This window comes from Podarcis gaigeae (genome assembly GCF_964106915.1).
Source record: "Podarcis gaigeae genome assembly, chromosome: 17".
Taxonomy (NCBI): Eukaryota; Metazoa; Chordata; class Lepidosauria; order Squamata; family Lacertidae; genus Podarcis; species Podarcis gaigeae.
Genome location: NC_139694.1, coordinates 18944345 through 18965218, shown reverse-complemented (window position 1 = coordinate 18965218; position 20874 = coordinate 18944345). Strand labels below are relative to the sequence as shown.

Below are 20874 nucleotides of genomic sequence, written 5' to 3'. Positions count from 1 at the left end.
ACCATTACGACTGTAATCCTATATACACAGTTACCTAGGAGTAAGTCCTACTGAATTCAAAGGGACTTAACTTCTGAATGCACATGAACTGAATTACGCTGCATATTGCATGTATCAAACCGCTCTCTATGCCTATCAGAAGAGGAAAGACTCCGAGCAATGATTCTGTATTTCCCTGCCAATACATCATCACAAGGAGAGGAACAAGGATGCACTGGGAATCCCAGATGAAGCTGTGTCACAGACGACTAGAAAAGCATCATTGTTTTTCAGAAAGCAAAATCCTATACCTGAATCCTGACTGGGCAAAGTGGAATGTAGGGTGCTGAAACTAAAAGCAGTACAGGCAAACCCCAATTTGCACAGAGGTTGCGTTCCAGGTCATTGCACGCTTGTGTGAAATCGTGTGCAATTCAAACACCCCGTTCCGCCACTGCCCCACCTGTTTCGCACCTTGAGTGACATCTTTTATGATGTTTCCATGTTACTTCCAGGTTCTGCCCTGAGCACGTGTATGTGATTGCACACATATCTGTCACACCAAAAACGGGGGTTGCCTGTACTAATGCAGCTATCCAGCGGTTGTAAAGAAGATAAATTACACTTAACCGCCCCCCCTCTGAAACTATGTGAGTAAATATATGCATGTTTGATTTTTTAAGCATAGGATGAAACGTGTCTTCTGTTTTAGTCCAGAAAAATACTCTGCCCCATGCGACTGGTTAATACTTGTCAGTTGGCAGGCTGACTTGTCTAGTAAAGGAAAACTGTTAACAATCAAACTCCTTCTCATAAATGGACCTCTCCCCTTTGAAGATGAAACCCCTCCCCCGATATCCTATTTTACTGTGCTATTTAAGAAGACAAAAAAAAGTTATCTTTATTAAATACCTCCAAAAATGCCAGTATACTGTAATGTAATTGGGTAATGAATCAACTTGTCAATTCTAGTAACAGACTAATTGGATGAAGGCAGCCATGTAAGTCTGCGTACATAATGCTGTACCTATATCTGGATATATCCCAGCTACTTTGGGTGTTATGAAAGCATGAATGGTTTAACAGACAAGTTGCAACACAGAGCTATAATGAGCTTTTAAATCACTGATACTCACACATAAAAGGGGGCCTGATCATCAGCAGGTGTTGGAGAAGATCTAGAATGTGAAGCATACGACGCAGCATCTTTTTACAATGGTGTTAACAAATGTCAGTGACTTGTGCTGAATGCAAGATGCGCACACACGCCATTAAAAGTGTGCACTCCTATTCTCTCTCCTCTTCTCCCCTTTCCACCTCCATTCTATCCACACCTCCCAACAGAAAGCATCTGCTCTTTATTGGGAGTGTATAGCGGTGATTATTAACAAGCATGAAAAATGGAACCGCAATCAATCTTTTATTTCCTTGATCAGAGATTCATCTCCACACGTTCGGTGAAGGCAGGTGAATTCTGAATCAGCTCGGTAATTATCTGGCAGATGTTACAAGCAGCTGTTACGACTGCTGCTAAAAAGCAAAGCCCTAGATATTATTACAGAAATTGTAAGGTGGAGTGAGAAGTGAGGCCACACATCTGCTTGTCTGCTTAGAAAAAAATGTACATGTTTGGCTAGATATAGATTAGATAGATAGATGATAGATGATAGAGATATAGATAGATAGATGATAGATAGATAGATGATAGATAGATAGATGATAGATAAATAGATAGATAGATAGATAGATAGATGATAGATAGATGATAGATGATAGATAGATAGATAGATAGATAGATAGATAGATAGATAGATAGATAGATAGATGATAGATAGATAGATGATAGATAGATAGATAGATAGATAGATAGATAGATAGATAGATGATAGATAGATAGATAGATGATAGATAGATAGATAGATAGATAGATAGATAGATAGATAGATAGATAGATGATAGATAGATAGATGATAGATAGATAGATAGATGATAGATGATAGATGATAGATGATAGATAGATAGTTGATAGATAAGACAGGCGTGCCCAGAGGAACTGAACCTTTGGTCTGCTTCTGATTGGATAGGATAGAAAGCTAAGGACCCTAATTAGGATGCGAGTTGTGCACACCTCAATGTGTAAAGAGGATTTTTTCTATTCATAAAGGGCCTACAACATGCATTCACCTTCCGCCATTGACTGGACTTAACCATTCAGGGGTCATTTACCTTTTACTATATACATGCAATTTAAGCAAATGACCAAGATACCACTAATAGGTCCAGGAAGTTACGGGTTACACCAGTTTGTTGTAAATGACCTGGGTTACCTGAAAGCATCTTGTGTCTGAACACCTAACATGCAGTAAAGATAATACACCTGTTGCTGTTGTCTTCAGAGAGTAAGCAGGCGGCAAACTATTTCAATTCAGCGTATTTTATTTCTAGGCTTTAGATTTTTGTTCCCCTTTCAAGTAACAAGCTACCCTGCCTCTAAGTCTACATGTGTGAAATACAAATGTAGAAACAAGATAAACTGCTTTCCTGATATTTGTCAAAGATGTACTGAGAGTTATACTTTAAAACATTATTCTTCTGTCTTAATGCCATGTGTCATAGTTTCTGTAATTAGCCACTTTTTCACTACTGAGATTTTTCTCAAAGAAAAGAATCTTTGGCAAACAGAGAGTAGACTTCCCTTATAAAAATTCCAACATTTTCCCTAGTTTATCTTCCTGAGCAAAGGTCTTCAGTCACAGGTGGTACGCAATCCAAGTTTTCTCCCCATCAAAGAGCAAGGAGCTGAGAGGCTCTTCTTGCACCAAGCATGCAGTCACATAGCATAATATAACAGGGCACAGCTCTCTCCACTCAGAAAGACACTGCATAACTTGGGTCCTATGGGAACATGCTTGCATCTGCTAGAAGCTGGAGGAATCTGTTTGTGTGAAAAAGGAGGGGGGACTGGGACACTTGCTGCCTTGTGAGGGTGAAGGAAAACCAGCAAGTGTACTAGTGAAAAAAGGAGCCCTTCTTGGCCATGTAAGGAAGGCAATCTGATGCTGATCTGATGCAATCTGATGCAAGAGAACATAAAATGTTTATGTCAAACCCACCTAACAGGTTGAATCTGAAGGGATCCCAGAGTGGGAGTAAGGAAAGAAATGTACCCCAGGGAGGACTGGTAGATTTAAATCAGACTTAAATCTTAAGGATGCTCATTAAAAACTGTAAACTTGGGTCAGAGCAGGCCGTGCTGAGAATCACAATCTTGAAATTTTCTTCCTGGACTCAGACTGGCAATTTCGAATTATTCTAGCCCAGGCACCCTCAAACTCGGCCCTCCAGATGTTCTGGGACTACAACTCCCATCATCCCTAGCTAACAGGACCAGTGGTCAGGGATGATGGGAATTGTAGTCCCAAAACATCCGGAGGGCCGAGTTTGGGGGTGCCTGTTCTAGCCATTTAAATTCTGAATTCGGAACATAACTTCAAGGTAAGTGTGGAATATGATGTCCTTCGAGATTATTTTTAAAGAAAATAAATAAATAAATAAATAAATAAATAAATAAATAAATACAGAAGACATTGTTCTTGCGCCAATTGACTCTACATACTTTATATCTGGTCCGACGAGGGAATGTCTCCGCAGCATAGCTCGTGCCTGTGCATTGGTTAAATTAGTGGTAGGTTCCTCATTGACAGACAGAATGCAGTCCCCAACACCAATGCGCCCATCGCGACTTATGGAGCCCCCATGGATAATGCTGCGGACTATCATTCCAGAGCCATCTTTATTGGAACTTACTGTCATCCCTTAAAGGAGAAGTAGAAGAAAATAAAATAGATAAATTTGCAGCCAATATTACAGGTAATATGGTAGCAAATTCCAGCCTATGAGAAGACCCAAAAAACAGGCAACTTAAACCTTATACATAGGTGTTTTTGCCGATAGCAGATATGCATCCATAGAGGCAAACCACCACCTACAACCTCCCCACTCACCCACCCACTCAGAATAAAAAATAAAACCACATGTGAAATTTGATAATATTAGGATAAGGCCGTTTTTACAGAATCATTCTGAGCAAGATGCTGATATTTAAATTTATGCAAAGCTGCAAGCCTGACCATGACTTCTGTTTCTTGACAGCTGTCTAGCACAAACTCCATTCTGAACATCACACTGATATATTGAGGAATGGCTATTTTTACAGTGTAATCCTATTCAGAATGAAGTCCCCTTGACTTAAATGGTCCAGCTTCCAGGAGTTATACACTATGCAAGGGCCTAAGAAGCTTCACTGGGGTTGTGCCCCAGTTGTGGAACACCCATCACCTCTCAGTTCGGCATCAGATCAAGACATAGTTATTTACTCAAGCATTTGGAAACTGTTAAGTGCTCAGCTTGAGATTTTTATAGATGTTGCTCTATAGTTTTATAACTGATGCTAATTGCAATCTGACCCACTCTTGCATCTTTTTAATGGCTTTGTGGTTTTAGAATGAGTTTTATTGTTCCCCACAGGGAAATCTCGTAATGAAGGGCAAGATATAAATATTTTAAATAAACGGGATTTGCTTCCAAGTAACAGTATATATAGGACTGCAGTCTCAATGTGCTGTTGTTCGTTCATCCTCTGAAGAAGATTAGACAGTCTTGTGAGGCTTTACTCAGGGTCATGGTTGCGACAACTCTTAGCTGAAGTATTCGCTAAAAGATGCAAGCAATAAATTCTATTAACTAATTCCAATTGCCCAGTGTCAAACACTTTGGAAAGGTCTTGTTGGACCATGTTTCCCACAATTTCTCACAACTAGGAATGATGGGAGCTGAAAGCCAAAAATACCTTAAGGGCCATATGTTTCCCATCTCACCACTAATTACTAGAATTACGTAGGTCGGTTTGATATTATTGACTCACATTAAATCTCATGCCATATCATGAGCAAAACAATAGAAGGAATTCCACCCAATTAGCAAAACAAAACAAAACACCTGTGTTGAAATATCTTCCTACTCTCCTGGGAAAAACTTATTCCTGGAGACAGCACCATGGACCTGAAAAGTTGCAGATTGCCTACACTGCAGCCACACTCTCAATGGGTTTGTCTGTTGTTGTTTTTCATACCATTACACAGTTCTATTTGGGGAGCAAGTAGGCAGAAATTACAACAACGGCAGAAAAGGTGATGCAGATACACTACCTAAACTTGAATTGCCTTTTGCAATAGTAATCGTCTTCTCAAACTTGTTTTTGTTTGTATTTAGGGTTGCAGAATACCTCCCAGCATGCGTTAAGCTGTTATTTTCCATCAAGAGTACGTGATCCTGATAAGAAGAAAAACAGTGTCAGTTTATAGAGACAAGTAACTGGAGAGCATTATTGGATTCCGTGTGATTTGCCAATTACAGATGGTTTCCAATCTGCTAGGCATTCACGTAATAAGAAAATGTGTAATTCCTAATTTGCTTACAGAACTCTTGTTTCCCTTCAAATTAATATGACTGCGCTAAAAGGATAAAAAAGAAGTAACACGGTGGTTTACTGCTAAAACATCAGCATTTATGCAAGTGCATTGGCAGCAAAGCAAGAAAATAAAGCAAACTATCTTTTTCAGTGCAAGCAGCAGCAGCAGAGTTCTGGAGAGGTAGGCAGGAGTATAAGCCTGATTTTATGCCAAAGTCTTCCTGCTCTGTCCAAGAACAAGCTCCTGCTGCATGCTTGTGCTGCAAATCAGCCTGACCTAGAAGAACGAGAGAGAGAAATGCTTTGTATCCCTGCACCCTTTCACTTTGGAGCTCTCTGCAAACTTAGCCCTTACTTACTATCGCTCAGAACAGTTTTACAGAACGGATGCTATGCTGACAGTAGTAGCACAACCCTTTGAAACAGGCCTAGGCCATAAATTGATCACCAACATAGCCATCTTTACAACAAAGCCAGACACTTCGGTCGCCCTGAACAAGAGGAACCAGCACTGCTGGAAGGACACCTGGGAGATATACCATGTTGCAAGGGGAGCCTGTTATTCCACCAGGCTATCAAGGCTGGCAGAGTTATTAAGGGAGTTCGTAAGCACAGTAATATCCGGAAGGCTATCAGTTCCGTTTTGTGGTCCCTGGAAATACTGGCATTACTGCACAAACATATGCAATGAAACACTTACTTTCCCAGTAGCATCAGGGTTCAATCTAGAAGTTAAATTTGCATTGTGTGAGGCTTCAGCTGTCCAAGTTCCTGTGTTTTCATGTTCAGCTTGTTTCTTAGGAGAATGTGTTACTGGATCTTTTCTTGTGCTCCCAGCAGACTGTTCCACACATACATCAGCAGAAGATCTGCTCTCTGCTCCCCTTTGCATTAGATCCATGGTGTACAAGTTTTGGTCCGGTAAATGGTAACCAGCTGAGGCATTTGAACTTTCTTTGCAAACAGCCTATTTTTTAAAAAAAGATTTTAAAAGTTTATTTGACTTTTAGAATAACAGTTTGGTATGTTATTGTTTGAGAAGAGAAGACTTCCTGGAAAAGACCCTGACGTTGGGAAAGATTGAGGGCACAAGGAGAAGGGGACGACAGAGGGAGAGATGGTTGGACAATGTTCTCGAAGCTACCAACATGAATTTGACAAAACTCTGGAAGGTAGTGGAAGACAGGAGTGCCTGGTGTGCTCTGGTCCATGGGGTCACGAAGAGTCGGACACGACTAAACAACTAAACAACAACAATGTTATTGTTCTGCCCATCTCTTGAAAGTGAATTCAGCAAAGACTAAATGCTTTTCCAATCACCAAGACAGAACTAAAATCTCTGCACATCTACTCAGAAGTTAAGTCTCACACAGTTCCGTGAGACCTACCCCCAAGTAAGTAAGTGCATAGAATTACAGGCCATCAGAGCAAAACCGACACATGTTTACTCAGAAGTATATCTCACTGTGTTCAGTGGGGCTTGCTTCCAGGCAAGAGCACCCAAGGGTATTCAACCAGATTTTATTCCAAATAGTCCTACTGAAATTCATAGACCTAACTTTGTCATGGTCATTAATTCCAAGGCATCTACTCCAAGTAAACATAGTTGAATACCACCCTAAGGATACAACCTTACTATCCAGTTTCCTGGGAGTATGCTCAGGGCAGCACATTTTCAAGTAGACATGATACCAAACTACACTGACAATTTCATAAAGAGCATGAGACATTTCAGTCAGCATAAGCAATCCTGAACAGCACCTACTGTTCTGAACATGTATATAGTTAAAAATCTAGGGCAATAACCACTCTTCCGTCTCCACTAGCGCAACAGACCTGTGCAAGCAAGACAGAGCTTTCCCTCCGCGCCTGCAGCCCTCCACACATCCTCCAAATCAGCTGGAGTTGGAGGACTGGGGGGGAGGAGGGAGAGGAAACAGAAGAGGAAGCCACAGAGTCACACTGAGGCTTAAATTGTCTCAGGCCACACCCCCCCAAGTGACCTGATTGGCCACCTGGCAACGTGATGTTGCCGGGGTTTTCCCCAGCATGACGCAAGATGCCGTACCACCCCGACGCTGAGAGGAGTGGCTAGGTGGCCGGACCACAACCCGGCCCCACCAGGAAGTGGACCTGATCTGCCACTGCAAAAGAGTAATTTCACTGGTGCTGCTTTTGATACAACCCTGAGACTCTGCTCCTAATGGAGCATTATTTGAATGCACGTCTATCAATAAGGGAGTTAATGTCCCGCTCGTTTCTTAACCCATCAGTGCTTTAATGTTCCTCTCAAACTACTGTATCTAAAATAAATTACCCAAAAAGCTTCATTCTGCAAGTGTGAAGAAAGGCTCCAAAACATGTAAAATTTGAGATGAACTCCCCCCCCCTCCCTCTTCAGAATAATGACTGTACTGAAACTCCAATGTGTCTGTCATTTGGAGTTGCAACTGCCTGTATTCCAAACTTTAGATCTATGATTTCGAGGTCTGCTTGTGTGGGCTTCCTGTGCTTTTCTAAGGATGAAAATGTTTCTTTGGTGGATATTCCCTACTTCACATGTCCCTCTGCTTCTAGAAGGGTATTTTAATATGTTGTTGGGAGCCACCCAGAAACTCAGCCAGATGGGTGGGGTATTATTATTATTATTATTATTATTATTATTATTATTATTATTATATTACCTCTCCCTGTGTGAAGAGAGGTCGCTGGCTCAGTTGAAATGGTATATTGCATTGGTTTCTGTGTGGCTATTTTTATCTGGGCAAAATGAAACGTGAATTGCTACCAAGCTTGAATGTTAGCATTTTAGTCTCGGGTTGCAGTCTTATAAGGACTTACCTGGGAGTAAGCCCCATTGAACTCAACAGGACTTACTTCTGAGAAGACATATATAGGATTGCATCTGGTAGATGTAAAAGGAGAGAGAGAGACAGAAAGAGAGTCTTTGGGAACACCAATGTGATGTCTTCTGTAAGACCAGATGTGTTGCAGAATGTACATTTCCCAGCATGCTCTCTGTCTAATCCCTTTAAGTAACAATTACCAAGTTAAACAATGCAATCTGTCTCATTGGCACAGCAAAGGTACATTCTGTTGTGGATTAGGAAATTCCATTATGAGATAAACTCCGGCTGTCGGCCCCATGGCCAGTAAGACTGAAATACATTCCAGAAGGGATACAGCCAGCTGGTGAACCTCAGGTGTGAAAGATGAGCTACTCCTTTTTTCAGGAATATACACTGCAAACCAACTAAGAAAACGGATCGACATCACCGGCAATGATGATGCCAGAACTACCATGAGTATTAAAAAAAAACACAGGAAATTATTGAAGCTTAGGCAAAAAAAATTAACAGGTTGCCAAGAAATGGAAGAGGGGAAAATCTTAACACGGGGAAGAAAATGTAAAAGATGCCATCATGCTAAAGAACAGGATTGGGTATGGGATCAAAACATTTTTAAAATATCTTGTTCTTTATGGTTAAATTGAATGTGGGATGCTATTTTGCTGTTGATTTAATTTTAGCCTAACTGCGACATCACATTTACTAAAGGGATATAGTAACTAACTGACTACAATTAAAGATACGGAGAAAATGAACAGTGTCTTGTATGGTGGAAATGTTATTTTTTGAGCAATAGTTTGTTACTCTACGTTAACCTTTTTGAAAATATCCCACAGTATTATTAAAATTCATTGAAACCATTCTTCTTTTTTTAAGAAATGAAACAAGAGCACCTCAAAACGATGTTGTCCTCCTCATATAGCACAAAATGCATTTGGTCTCCAAAATTTCTGAAAGGAGTTCAGTCAACACTACCTAAATGAAATTGCTCTTTAATCTAATAACAAACCTACGAGCAGATGGAACCAACCGGGGCGACATTAGTCATTGCTACATCCAATACAGCAGCCAAACGCAAACATCTTCACATTCAGTGGGGCTTCACCGCAATCAATAAAATGATACATATTTTTCTTTTTACCTTGGGAGTTGAAGAGGGTAGTGAGAGGTTATACTTCAGGTCATCGGCACAGGAGCTGCCATGCAGAGCTGAAACTGAAGACTGGAATGTACCATCATTGTCTGGGGAATAGTGCGATTCGAAGGTGGATTCCTCCACTAGATCTGCCTCACTTGAATCCACCTAACAGCAAAGGCAATTTAATCAGTCCGGCTATCTGCTGCATTCGTACCACATAAGCCCCAAACATTTGCATCTATGGATGAATACTTCTTAGCTACCGTGCCTTGTTTTAGTTTTCTTTTTGATTTTGATTTCCAACATACAAAATCTTTTGGACACACAATGAGCCCATTTCCATTTTCACCTATGTCTCTGTATCATCAAATTCAATGATACACCAGTGTTATCTGAGAATATTATTTAGATCTGAATTTGCAAGTACATCAAGTGATAAACAGGTGATGTTTGATGCTGGAGCGGGGGAAAAGATTTCCTATAATTTTCTACCTGCTGTCCCACTGTTGAATTTAAGAATGTGGTACACTGCTTAAGTTTGTCTAAACAGGTCCATTTTATTTTAAATAATAGGGTTTTTAAATATATATATATATATATATATATATATATATATGCTTTCGTATTTTAAATATATATATATATATATGCTTTCGTAGATTTTCACGGGTACAGGAATGCAGGTTTTGGTGTCCTCGGGTGTCCACACCTAATGACCCACCTAAGTGGTACTCAGGATATCACTCAAGAAATCACTCAAGGTATCTCTCAAGTAATTAAGGAACAAAAGAAGAAAAGGCACACTAGCCTGGGAACTTCCTCTCTGCCCAGAACATTGGAGGCTAGACACCACACCCCCTCTACAGTATTTATAGGAACTCAAACATTGAGATCCCGCTCTGTTCCAGTAACAAGAAGCCGAAAGCACCAGCCTGAAGATGACGAGTGAGACCTCGTCGAAACGTCGCCTAGACACCCCAACTTTTACACGGGAAGACACCCGAGGACACCAAAACCTGCATATATATATATATATATATGCTTTCGTAGATTTTCACGGGTACAGGAATGCAGGTTTTGGTGTCCTCGGGTGTCTTCCCGTGTAAAAGTTGGGGTGTCTAGGCGACGTTTCGACGAGGTCTCACTCGTCATCTTCAGGCTGGTGCTTTCGGCTTCTTGTTACTGGAACAGAGCGGGATCTCAATGTTTGAGTTCCTATAAATACTGTAGAGGGGGTGTGGTGTCTAGCCTCCAATGTTCTGGGCAGAGAGGAAGTTCCCAGGCTAGTGCGCCTTTTCTTCTTTTGTTCCTTAATTACTTGAGAGATACCTTGAGTGATTTCTTGAGTGATATCCTGAGTACCACTTAGGTGGGTCATTAGGTGTGGATTAGTTGCTAAAGTCTTTGTGTCTTGACCTCTTGAACTTTGTGAAGAGTTTTCCTGAGAAGATGGCTGTATTGCACTTAGTTGTGCTTTGGCTTGGCTTCGTGTATAGGGGCGAGCTGTGGTTTTGTGGCTTGTGTCAGCCAGATCTGTGTAGGGATTGCAGGGGGGTGCAGCATCCGGAGGTGCCACCATGGATTGGCTACTGGATGGTGTCAGTAATTCATCTGTGGAGAGGGTCTGGGTTTGGGTCTGGTGTGGTTGATTGGTGTTGGCGTTCTGTGTGCCTCTGGATCTGGTGTCAGTTTTTGTGGGGAGGGCTAATTTCCAGATGTCTGGCAAGCGGGATGTGTCGTCACGCTTGTTCATGTTGTGAGGGTGTTTCTCTATCTCGATGGCTTCCATGATTATTCTCTTGTGGTGATGTTCCGTGTTAAAGAGCAATTTGGAATCTGCAAAATTAATTCCGTGTCCTGTTTCTTTCATGTGTTGGAAAAGAGAGGAAGTTTTTTCTTCTTTTTTGACGGCATTCTTGTGTTCTGCGATACGTGCATTTATTCGTCTGTTTGTTTGTCCAATGTACGTGGCTGGGCAGACTTTGCAGGGTATTTCATAGATCCCTTGGTTTTCCAACTGGATTTTATCCTTGGGGTTTCTGAGGATATTGGCTATTTTTTGGTTGGTGCAAAAGGCTGTTTTGATATTGTGTTTATGGAGGATTTTGCTAATTTTATCTGTAGTGCCCTTGATAAAACTTTGGCTCAGATATGTTGACGACACCTTTGTAATTTGGCCACACGGGAAGGAAAAACTGGATAGCTTCCTCACACATCTCAACAACTTACACCCCAAAATACAATTCACTATGGAAATAGAAGCCAACAACCAACTTCCCTTCCTTGACGTCCTAATCTACAAAAAACCTGATGGCTCCCTAGGACACACTATCTACCAGAAAAAAACACACACCAACCGCTACTTACATGCACAATCACACCACCACCCTGCACAAATAAACTCCGTAGCCAAGACTCTCATCTCCAGAACCAAACGCCTGGCTGACAAAGACCACTTGACAACTGAGTTACAGAATCTCTCAAATGTGTTAATTGCCAATGGATACCAGCAAAACAGGATTACGAAGCTAATCCAAAAGGAAACACCCCCCAAAAACCAAGACACAGAAGAAAACAATGGCATGGCCCTCCTTCCTTATATCAAGGGCACTACAGATAAAATTAGCAAAATCCTCCATAAACACAATATCAAAACAGCCTTTTGCACCAACCAAAAAATAGCCAATATCCTCAGAAACCCCAAGGATAAAATCCAGTTGGAAAACCAAGGGATCTATGAAATACCCTGCAAAGTCTGCCCAGCCACGTACATTGGACAAACAAACAGACGAATAAATGCACGTATCGCAGAACACAAGAATGCCGTCAAAAAAGAAGAAAAAACTTCCTCTCTTTTCCAACACATGAAAGAAACAGGACACGAAATTAATTTTGCAGATTCCAAATTGCTCTTTAACACGGAACATCACCACAAGAGAATAATCATGGAAGCCATCGAGATAGAGAAACACCCTCACAACATGAACAAGCGTGACGACACATCCCGCTTGCCAGACATCTGGAAATTAGCCCTCCCCACAAAAACTGACACCAGATCCAGAGGCACACAGAACGCCAACACCAATCAACCACACCAGACCCAAACCCAGACCCTCTCCACAGATGAATTACTGACACCATCCAGTAGCCAATCCATGGTGGCACCTCCGGATGCTGCACCCCCCTGCAATCCCTACACAGATCTGGCTGACACAAGCCACAAAACCACAGCTCGCCCCTATACACGAAGCCAAGCCAAAGCACAACTAAGTGCAATACAGCCATCTTCTCAGGAAAACTCTTCACAAAGTTCAAGAGGTCAAGACACAAAGACTTTAGCAACTAATCCACACCTAATGACCCACCTAAGTGGTACTCAGGATATCACTCAAGAAATCACTCAAGGTATCTCTCAAGTAATTAAGGAACAAAAGAAGAAAAGGCGCACTAGCCTGGGAACTTCCTCTCTGCCCAGAACATTGGAGGCTAGACACCACACCCCCTCTACAGTATTTATAGGAACTCAAACATTGAGATCCCGCTCTGTTCCAGTAACAAGAAGCCGAAAGCACCAGCCTGAAGATGACGAGTGAGACCTCGTCGAAACGTCGCCTAGACACCCCAACTTTTACACGGGAAGACACCCGAGGACACCAAAACCTGCATATATATATATATATATACATAAGGTAAAGGTAAAGGTACCCCTGCCCGTACGGGCCAGTCTTGCCAGACTCTGGGGTTGTGCGCCCATCTCACTTAAGAGGCCAGGGGCCAGCGCTGTCCGAAGACACTTCCGGGTCACATGGCCAGCGTGACAAAGCTGCATCTGGCGAGCCAGAGCCGCACACGGAAACGCCGTTTACCTTCCCGCTGGTAAGCGGTCCCTATTTATCTACTTGCACCCGGAGGTGCTTTCGAACTGCTAGGTTGACAGGCGCTGGGACCGAGCAGCGGGAGCGCACCCCGCTGCAGGGATTCGAACTGCCGACCTTTCGATCGGCAAGTCCTAGGCGCTGAGGCTTTAACCCACAGCGCCACCTGCGTCCCTCATATATATACATACATACATACATACATACATTGTCCAACTTCAAAGCTAGTATACTTTTCACTAATCTTTTAATGACCAATAAAAATGTATCCAGGATGTTACAAATCCTGCACTTATGTGATATCTCAAGTGCATGCATTAAAACTTCCTACTGAAACTTAAAAGTGATTAGTTTGCTTGAATGATGGAAGTTGCAGCCAACTAAGAATCCATCAAGCTTCTAAATAAACTGTGTGGTGATGATATAACATGACCTGAAAAACAGCAGAAAAAACCTCACTTTGTAATGTGGTATACACATCCCCTTAACTTATTCTTGTCAATACCACTTGTTTTGTATAAGTGGTTGACCACCCAATCTTGTGTTTCTACCCAGAAACAAATACCTGTGAGTCTACTAACTACTCCTACAGAAGAGCATAGGACAGCAGCCTTAATTTCCTTTTCCTATATTGATGTACGATTCTCAAAACAGGATAATGTGTAAACACGGAATTTATTTTTGAAATCCAATCCAAGTTACTGTCTTATTTTTAGTTTTTCCACATGTGGCTTCTCCATTTTCCTTTTTTTTTTTCTTAAATAAATCATGACACGGTATAATTGGTCATGTGTTGCTGTTCGCCTGAGTGAGGTTGAATTTACCTAATTCTATGACCTGCTAAGGAACAGATTATTGTTATTATGTCCTGATATGTAAAACCAAAGAGGGTGTACTTTCTTTTTCTCATGACTGTGGGTGTGCGTTTGTGGGCTTTTGGGGTGTGTGTGTGTGTGTGTGTGTGTGTATTTAGATATCAGCATCTCAACCCAATAAAGCAACCTTCTTAAGCCCTTAAAAAAAAAGAAGTTAAGCAAGCAATTTAAAATACGTCTTTACGTTACAATGTCAAGGCTGTTTCTCCATTGACGCTAGACAAAATTTTGTTTGGTATGAAAACATAAGATCAAAAGGGTTTTAACACATTATCATGGAAAGGAAGTGGCCACTAACCAGAGCCAGCTCAGCATGGAAGAGGGCTGAATCAGCTGGCCCTTCCTCCTCAAAGGACTGGGCAGTGTAGAAAAAGGAATCTTCCTTAGCAGAAACATAGCCCTCTTCTGGTGAAAGCTGCAGAGAGAATGAAGCTCTTGAGATGGATAGTGGCTAATGTTCACAACATGCAGCGTGAGGGAATTTTTAGAAAGGGGAATGAATGGGAGCCTCCGAAAGAGAGAGAACTGCAGGTTATTCTGATAGCCCTGAGCAGGTATAATGGTTTACAAGGCTAGGAAAAGCACTGAAGAATGAAATGCCCATGAGTTTGAAGTAATATTTTAGCTGGGCACAGTGGTAGTATCTAATACTCCAGTCCTGGCACCTGGGAATTTGGAATGTTTTCTCAGCCCTGATGATTTATATTTACTTTGCTATATTTACCAAAAGAGCCCGATTACCAATGTAGCTGAGCATAACAGATTGGATTTAAACCTATTTTGTCCCACAGACTTCAGTCCCACTTACTCTCAGAATCTAAACACAAATGTTCATCAGTAAGCTCCATTGAACTTAAGAGCACTGAAATAAAAAATGCTGTGTTTGAGGTTAGGAAGAAAACCAGCTTTAATAATAATAATAATAATAATAATAATAATAATAATAATAATAATAATAAATTTTATTTATATCCCGCCCTCCCCAGCCAAAGCCGGGCTCAGGGCGGCTAACAAAAATAAAAAAGTACAAAAGTACAGTACAAACAACACTCTAAAATCATTCATTATAAAATTGATTCAAATCAAGCCACTGGCAACCATTGTGCCAGAGCTCCACGAAGATTGCCGAGGGAGGGAGTCAGGCTGTGCCCTGGCCAAAGGCCTGGTGGAACAGCTCTGTCTTGCAGGGCCTGCGGAAAGATGTCAAGTCCCTCAGGGCCTTAGTCTCTAGTGACAGAGCGTTCCACCAGATCGGAGCCACAGCCGAGAAAGCCCTGGCTCTAGTTGAGGCCAGCCTAACTTCTCTGTGGCCTGGGACCTTCAAGATGTTTTTATTTGAAGACCGTAAGTTTCTCTGTGGGGCATACCAGGAGAGGCGGTCCCGTAGGTACGAGGGTCCTAGGCTGTATAGGGCTTTAAAGGTTAAAACCAGCACCTTAAACCTGATCCTGTACTCCACCGGGAGCCAGTGCAGCTGGTATAGCACTGGGTGAATGTGGTCTCGCAGCGAAGACCCTGTAAGGAGTCTCGCTGCAGCATTCTGCACCCACTGGAGTTTCTGGGTCAGTCTCAAGGGCAGCCCCACGTAGAGCGAGTTACAATAATCCAGTCTGGAGGTGACTGTCGCGTGTATCACAGTGGCTAGGTCAGGGCGAGAGAGGTAAGGAGCCAACTGCTTAGCTTGGCGGAGATGAAAAAATGCTGCCTTTGTTATAGCTGCAATCTGCGCCTCCATGGAAAGGGAGGTGTCGAAGATTACACCCAAACTCTTAACGGATGGTGCTGGCACTAATTGCACCCCCGCAAGAGATGGGAGTTAAACAAATTCCTTCTTGAATTTTCTGTAAAACCAGGATGGCCACTCCTCTTCCCATTACTATGCCCAATGTATACTATTCCCAAATGAAACTCCATGGCTAGGGTGAAAACAAGATGCTATTGAGTAAATGAACTGCCCTGATGTATCTGAAGTACAGATTGCTATTGAAATGAAAATAAAAAATATAAAAAATCCAGTAGCAGTTATAGACCAACTAAGTTTGTTCTGGTATAAGCTTTCGTGTTTGTGCACACTTCTTCAGATACACTTCAGATTGCTATTGTTTTATTTATTTATTTTTGCAATCAGACACACTGTGGGCAGGTTCACAGGTGTATGCTTATCACTTGATGGCAGCCAAAGCCACATCACTTACACATGTGTGAACTGACCTTTACGGATGAAACTCCACAGACGGAACTATTTTTTTTTTTACATCACTTTAAAACAAAACGAGATTAGTTCACACATCCACAATGAGTGTTGTCAGCTGCTGGGTCAATAAACGAAATGCATGCATTTGCGAACAGGCAACCTGTATGGTTTCTTGGCAAAATAGGAAACCCCAAACAAAATGTGTAAGATTTAAGTTCCTTACAGGCAAGGGCTTTGCGACTCCTATCCTAACCATTCCCATCGGCGCTCCTTTCAGTGCTTGCACAGCTTCCTCCAGACTGCCGTTTTCCAAGTTGATGTCATTCACGTACATAAGTCTGTCTCCAGGGAGGAGCCGGCCATCTTGTTCAGCCACCCCCCCAGAGACTAGAGAGCGGATCACAATCACCGTATTCGCAGGATCCACAGGGTCCTTTTTAAAGAAGAGGAAAGTGGGGAAAACATATTCTCAATAAATAAGGAGCCCATGCAAGTTTTTATGCTTCTTTTCAAGGTGCGGATGACCCAGCCCTAACCCAGTGAATGGTGAACCCCCACTTTCATGAGAGATGTCTGCATTTACGTAGCAGCCATTAGATAAGGCATAAGCAAACTCAGCCCTCCAGATGTTTTGGGACTACAATTCCCATCATCCCTGACCACTGGTCCTATTAGCTAGGGATCATGGGAGTTGTAGTCCCAAAACATTTGGAGGGCCGAGTTTGCCTATGCCTGCACTAGATTATTTCGATTGTGCTTTGTGCTACAGCAAATAAGAGGCTCCATCAAATAATATAAGTAGTGCCCACACTGCTTTATTCTCCTCTTTTGTGTTAGGCATGGGCATATGGAATATCTTTATGTAAAAATCTAAAACTAAAACCTGAGTTTCAGGCAGTGATCTGCTGAAAGACTTCTAATGGCTATGTGCTTCCCTATAATTAAGCATATTTGTTTATGCCAACTCAAATTATGTCAGAAGAACCAAGGGGGAAAGATAGTATTCATTGATCCCTAACATGTTTATGTAAAAGCACTGGGGAATACACATTTCAGGAGGTGCTTTATTCATTAATGAAAATAAAAGAAGCATATTATGAATAAAATAATGCCAAATCCTCTTTATCAATCTAGACAAAAACGTTACACTGGCTTCTTCAATAGTTCAGGAATCCAAGCCAATGGGAGCTATCCAATGACAGTTACACTCAGAGAAGACTCACTGAGATTAATTGATTTTAGGTCATTGATTAGTTGGATATCCCTCCCCCAAGCTCCATTTACCTCACGTGGAATAGAAAGTTTCACTACATATTTAAACATCTTATGAGAGTTGTGGCATACCAAAAACTGCCAGTATACTGGGGCACTGAAGAGGAGAGGGAGCACTCACACCCTCCAGGACCCAATATTTAATTCCTACGTTTGCAGAGATCACTTTCTTGTATATATTCAATCGGAATATTTTATCCAGGCCCAACATGACGTAACACTGGGAGATCACGCTGTGCGATATAACAGCTTGTGATTCTAGCTCAGGAGATTATTGAACTTCTTTAATAAAACAGGATTCTGCCACTTCGGAATGCAGTGGGGACTGAAGATTCGAATCCTTCCAGCAATTCGGAAAGTCCTAGCACGTGGAAAGCTAGAACGCTAGGGTAGAAACCCGACTTAAATGCCTCTCTAGTGGAATAGCATTCCAAGTACAAGAGTTTTAATGTGAAAGCAATTCCCCACTAATGTGGCACAGTCCAATTCTTTTATGAATGTTTACATATTTAGACTTTTACTAACCAAGCTCTGCAGCATTAGGAAAAGCAATTTCACTGTTAGCAAGCATATCTGTTTCACACTCCTCTGCAGCTTTGTAGGTCTTTTGCAAGACTTTGTAGGTCTTATTTTTATCAATGGCTGGGCATATGCACATTTGGCTCAAAGGAGAAAAATGGATATAATTTGTTTAATTATATCAATTTTTCTCCTTTGAGCTGAATGTGCAAATGTCCAGCCACTGATAAAAATAGTAATATTTCTAAAAGAAATAGAATCAGACATAAATGGCCAAGTACATGTCTGTACTAGAGGAATGACCAAATCAGAGTTGAAAATCAAATCAGTGTTTCTAAACTGTGGAGACTCATGCCAACAATTCTGCATTATCATCTTAATAAATGTTAACTGCTTTTTATTGTTATGCAATGTGTAGATTCTTCCTGAATCATAGCAAAAGACTTTATGCAAGTTGACCTGCTGCAGAGATCACTGTGCCATAGAATTAGACTGAAGTCCCACAAAATCAATGATGCTCCATAGAATTAGTTTGACAGATTTGTTTACTTAATGTAGCATGTTTGACAGTAGCATTTGGAAAGGCCTGGTAATTGACATTACATTGCTTAAAGGGACAGAATTCCCCTCAGTAAGTACTCTCATTCTGCAAAATAAGCAGTTCGGACATTACCTGGTAATCTAATATGCTAAATCCAAGTCCCATGCTCCCTTTCTCTAGCTCAACTTGCTGTATGTTTGTCTCCCACATTGCCAAAGGAGATCCTTGAACCTCATCTGCACTCTGGCCCATATTATCCATGTCCAAGTTAGCATCCTCTGTCTCTGAAGAGCCAAGGAGTCCATCAAGATCAAGAACAGACTGCAAAATGAAAGAGATTCACTTCCATAAATAAAACTGAAAATCCTACATTTTTTACTGAAACTCGATTCCAAGTAGATACACATATAACAAGAGACTAAAAGGAACCCTGGACATTGAGAGATGGGAGAATGGCAAGCATGACTGACTTACTTTTCTTATTCCCCATGCATCTTTATAACATCCGAAGTCGTCAAATGCAGAAGCTTAGATGGTGGGGACAGGCTGAGAGACAAGTGCAAGATCCACTTCAGATGGTACAAACATACAGAGAACAGGGAAGTCATTTAAACTCTCTATTCCAGCCTTTCTGAAACTTGGGTCCCCAGATGTTGTTGAACTACAACTCCCATCACCCCAGCTAGCAAGGCCAGAGTTCAGGGATGATGGGAGTTGTAGTTCAACAACATCTGGGGACCCACAGGTTGAGAACCGCTACTCTATTCTCTCCACATTCAAAACACCTGAAGCCACTCTAAGGCCACATAGGGAATAGCCCCTGCATTTTAATTTTGCTTCTAACTATATATTTGTGTCCACACTGCTCTGCAGCTCTAACCAACCTTCCTATATTCTTAATAATGAGTTGTTTACACAGCACTTCTGCTTGACAAGCTACCTCTAGCCTGCCCCCTTCACAAAAACCCTATGAGGTAATTGCTTCATTGTGAAAAACAACTATGCAACTAGTTCTGTGTGTCTAAAGGACTTTGGACTTGCATTTCTTGAATGCCAACATCTTGCCCCCCCCCCCAGGATAAAGAACTAAAACGATTTTATGGCTTTGTGGGAGGAGACATTTTTTACTTTTCCTCTGAGGTAACCACACTAATACGGCCAAAGCCACTTTGAGAATCTAAAGTAGGTATTTAAACCAGGCTTTGTAGGTGGAAATATTATCTAACATTCCAGTCACTGGATTGGATCGGCTGCACCATATATGTATATATTATATATTTCATTCATCCAAACTTTTCTGATTGAATTTCCCTTCTACATCAGGTCTGCCTTCATATACCAACTATCTCTCCTCTGAATAGCGATGAAAGGCAGAATGGAAAGTGTTAAGAAGTAAATGGCTAGTGGCTCTCCACCACTGAAAGGTGAGCCAAAAGGGCATGTGTTGAAGGCAGCCAGGGGAGGGAGTGCCCCAAATGCTTTGCATGGTGTTGTGTGCCCTGCTCCTGACTCAGCTGCTTCCAACAGCCACCCATTGGTACAGATGTGAGCTTCCCCTCCGTCTGGATTGTCCTGCCTCATCTTATTAGCTGCCACCATTGGTGTTATCTGATAAGAAATGAATATTTTGTTGAAGTCGGAGAAGCGAAATTTTTCAAGTCTCAACTGTGGTGCTTTATCAGTAAAACAGACTGCTCACACAAATTGAGCATCTCTGTACAGTGGTACCTCGGGTTAAGTACTTAATTCATTCCGGAGGTCCGTTCTTAACCTGAAACTGTTCTTAACCTGAAGCACCTCTTTAGCTAATGGGGTCTCCCACTGCGCCGCCGGAGCATGATTTCTGTTCTCATCCTGAAGCAAAGTTCTTAACCTGAAGCACTATTTCTGGGTTAGCAGAGTCTGTAACCTGAAGCTTATGTAACCTGAAGCGTATGTAACCTGAGGTACCACTGTAGTGGGATAAAACTGTTCTGTTGTTCATTCAAGTGAATGTATGTGCTGGCAAGGAAGTGTCAAGCCTGCATTATCTTGCATGCAAGGCCTATTGTTGTATGTCCTTACAACAAGATCCCACATTCACTCAGCCAAGAAGAAGGACTGCTAAGGTCCCACTATATAGTTATGTGAGAGTTGCCAAATTGGTGCCTGTGTGCACCCAC

General features: G+C 41.7%; 2 protein-coding genes across 28 annotated transcripts in view; one reads left to right on the top strand and one right to left on the bottom strand.

Moving 5' to 3' along the window:
* MPDZ (multiple PDZ domain crumbs cell polarity complex component) overlaps positions 1-20874 on the bottom strand; it is a 116015-nt gene that overhangs the window by 48531 nt on the left and 46610 nt on the right. For 10 of the 27 annotated variants that reach the window (XM_083718144.1, XM_083718154.1, XM_083718156.1 and 7 more), the window contains exons 16-21: positions 18845-19033; positions 16604-16813; positions 9440-9601; positions 6150-6416; positions 5187-5310; positions 3596-3794 (exon numbers count right to left, since the gene is read on the bottom strand). In XM_083718144.1, the coding sequence (XP_083574270.1) occupies positions 3596-3794; positions 5187-5310; positions 6150-6416; positions 9440-9601; positions 16604-16813; positions 18845-19033 (1151 nt within the window). Of the gene's footprint in view, positions 1-1115; positions 1158-3595; positions 3795-5186; positions 5311-6149; positions 6417-9439; positions 9602-14484; positions 14602-16603; positions 16814-18844; positions 19034-20874 lie in introns of all 27 variants that reach the window. The other 17 variants (XM_083718163.1, XM_083718159.1, XM_083718162.1 and 14 more) reach the window with 3 other exon arrangements.
* On the top strand, positions 11228-13977 carry LOC310835436 (uncharacterized protein; the record flags this gene model as incomplete). The annotated part of the gene is made up of 3 exons (XM_083720068.1): positions 11228-11252; positions 11561-12642; positions 13867-13977. Exons 2-3 carry the CDS (start codon positions 11686-11688, stop codon positions 13975-13977), a joined length of 1068 nt encoding a protein of 355 aa, XP_083576194.1. The 5' UTR covers positions 11228-11252; positions 11561-11685.